At 66.8% G+C, this 2,392-nt stretch overlaps 3 protein-coding genes across 3 annotated transcripts in view; 1 reads left to right on the top strand and 2 right to left on the bottom strand.

Moving 5' to 3' along the window:
• EMIHUDRAFT_46679 (hypothetical protein) overlaps positions 1-358 on the bottom strand; it is a gene marked incomplete at both ends in the record, with an annotated part of 1,581 nt that extends 1,223 nt beyond the window's left edge. The window contains one exon of the mRNA XM_005773090.1: positions 265-358. Within this exon, the coding sequence (XP_005773147.1) occupies positions 265-358 (94 nt within the window). The remainder of the gene's footprint in view (positions 1-264) is intronic.
• A 403-nt stretch (positions 359-761) lies between these two features.
• Positions 762-1,124, bottom strand: EMIHUDRAFT_241934 (hypothetical protein; the record flags this gene model as incomplete). Its single annotated transcript, XM_005773089.1, has 1 exon — positions 762-1,124. The coding sequence occupies one exon, from the start codon at positions 1,122-1,124 to the stop codon at positions 762-764; it is 363 nt and encodes a 120-aa protein (XP_005773146.1).
• Positions 1,125-1,504: 380 nt separating this feature from the next.
• EMIHUDRAFT_241933 (hypothetical protein) lies at positions 1,505-2,080 on the top strand (the record flags this gene model as incomplete). Its single annotated transcript, XM_005773088.1, has 1 exon — positions 1,505-2,080. One exon carries the CDS (start codon positions 1,505-1,507, stop codon positions 2,078-2,080), a length of 576 nt encoding a protein of 191 aa, XP_005773145.1.
• Positions 2,081-2,392: the final 312 nt, after the last annotated feature.

The following is a 2,392-nucleotide window of genomic DNA, read 5'->3' as shown; positions in this document are numbered from 1 at the left end:
TAGTCGGGGCTAAAACACAAAGTGGTGGGGTGCTGTCGAGGGTGTGGTCCATCAATTACCGGCGAGGACTTAGTATGGATGTGGGTGGGGGGGCTTGGGGTTTTTTTTAGGGGGGGGGGGGGGGGGTTGGAAGGCGAGGGAGAGGGTTGCGGCGGCGTGGGGGGTGGCGGCTGGCGGCGAGGGTGGAAGGGGGGGGGGAGGGTGACGGCGAGGGTGGAAGGCGGGGGAGAGGGTGTCGGCGCGGCGAGGGGGGGTGCGTGGCACCGATCTGCCCGGAGCCGTCTGCGTCGATGTCGGTGATCATCTTGCGGAGCTCCTCCTTCTTCACCTCGAAGCCCAGCGCGCGCATCGCAGCCTGGCGGGGGGAGAGATGGGGAGAGATGGTAGGGAGAGATGGGGGGATGGGGAGAGATGGGGAGAGATGGGGAGAGATGAAGATGATGAGAGATGGGGAGAGATGGGGAGATCTGGGGAGATATTGCGCAGTCTGGCGAGGGGAGGGCGGAGTGTGTGGCTGGCGGAGGGGCGGGAGGAGGGGCGGGGCGGGGCGGGGAGAGGCGCAGGGGAGGCGGAGGGCCCCGAAGGCGGAGAGGGGAGAGGAGAGGGAGAGGGAGAAGGGTAGGGTGGGGTGGGGCGGGGGGTGGGGGGTGGGGGGGGGGAAGAGACAGGGCAGCCGGCAGCAGGGTTCTACGACGGGAGGAACATGCGTGCGGCAGGCAGCGGCGGGGCGCGGCTCGGCGTGGCATGCGGCGCTCGGTGCGTTAATCCGCCGGCGGCGGCGGCTGGGCGGCGGTTGCGCTGCGCGGAGCAGAGACCGTCGAGCGTTGCAGTGCAGAGCAAGGCAAAGGCGGGGCGGGCGGGGCTGCGCATCCACGGCTGGGAGCCATCCGACGCGGAGCGAGCGCCCGGGCCAGCCAGGGACGGCGCGTGCTCGGTTGAGAGAGGGAGTGGGAGGAGGGGTGCGGCGCGTGTTTGATGGTGGCGCAGCGGCGCGCCTTGAGCTCGCGGTAGTCAATGGAGCCGGAGTGGTCGGTGTCAAAGAGGTTGAAGGCCTCGCGGATCTCCTCGATCTGCTCCTCAGTCAGGCCGGGCTTCTTCGTCTTGCGCGCGGGAGTACGACGCATCGCCATCTCGTCTCTGCTCTGCGACACAGCGCGGCGGCGCGTCAGGCCTGCATGCTGCCTATCCCGGTCGGTGAGAAACGCGGCCGCGGTGTGCGCGCGGAAACGGGGACGCCGCGGGCGCGCGAAGAGAAGGAATTCCCGGGGACGGAGAGGCGTGAGGCAGGCGTGATGAAGCGCACGCTGCTCCTCAACGCTTAGCACGCCCCTCGCCGTTTCGCGCCCGCGATTTTGCTGTGAACAAGGGTGACCCACACGCTTTTCTTTTTCTCCATCTGTCCCTCGTTTTCAAGCCCGGACTGCACCAGCGCGGTGTCGGAGGATGTTTTCTCATGTTTTCGGCGGGCGCTTTCTGCTCCCCCCTGCGCAACGACACCACACACATGCCGTCAGCTGTCGTGCAGGCCGTGATCTCGGAGCTCTCGGGGCCCGCGATGGTGACGGCCGGATGGACGCTGCTCGGGATGAACTTCATGCCAATGGGCCCGACGGCGGGCATGGTAGGAGCGTGCGAGCCGCAGAAGACGTGGGGCAACCGCACCTTTTTGAACATGATGGAGCATGCCCCGCTCTTCCTGTCGTCGTTGTGGGTGTTCGCAATCTTCGTCTCCGCTGAGGAGGCGACGAAGATCGGCACGACCTACATCGCCCTCCGCAGCCTCTACCCGGTCATCTGGGCGGCCTTTGGTGGGGCAAACGGCGCGCCGATGCAGCCCTACACGTGGTTCCTCTTTGGCAAGGGAATGAATCTCTTCTACGTCACGTTTCCCCAGTACGGCTGCGTCTTCTACATGGCCTTGGCGACCCTGCTCAAGCTCGGCTTGGCCATCGACCTCAACTCCATTGTGGGTGTCCCCGCGCTGGCCGCGCCGCTCGGCTTCGGCCTCTTCCTCTACCACTTCGCACTCGGAGGCTTTCCATACCTGCAGAAGGCGGTCGCGCCGCTGTTTGGCAAGTGAGCGATGAGGTGGGGTGCGCATGTGCGAAGACCGAAGTTGGCCGATGGCCACGAATGTGTGGATTCGCGTGGCGGGGGCGGGGGCGCGGGGGGGGGGGGGGGGCCCGGCGGTGCCAAAAGCGCACCGCTCTCTCCTCACCAGGGGGAGGTCACCCCCGGGGGGCTGGGATAAAGGCTGGTCTTAAGAGTGGGGACGGGTTGCGCGTTACACCGCTACACACACCTGGGCGGGTACGGCTTTTTTCCTACACAGGTCACAGCGCAACACACCGAAAACGACTCTCCACCCGCCTCCAGTCGCAAATGGGACGGG

This window comes from Emiliania huxleyi (assembly GCF_000372725.1).
Source record: "Emiliania huxleyi CCMP1516 unplaced genomic scaffold EMIHUscaffold_347, whole genome shotgun sequence".
Lineage (NCBI taxonomy): Eukaryota > Haptophyta > Isochrysidales > Noelaerhabdaceae > Emiliania > Emiliania huxleyi.
Note: the sequence above shows the minus strand (reverse complement) of the source record. Positions and strands in the feature narration are given on the sequence as shown.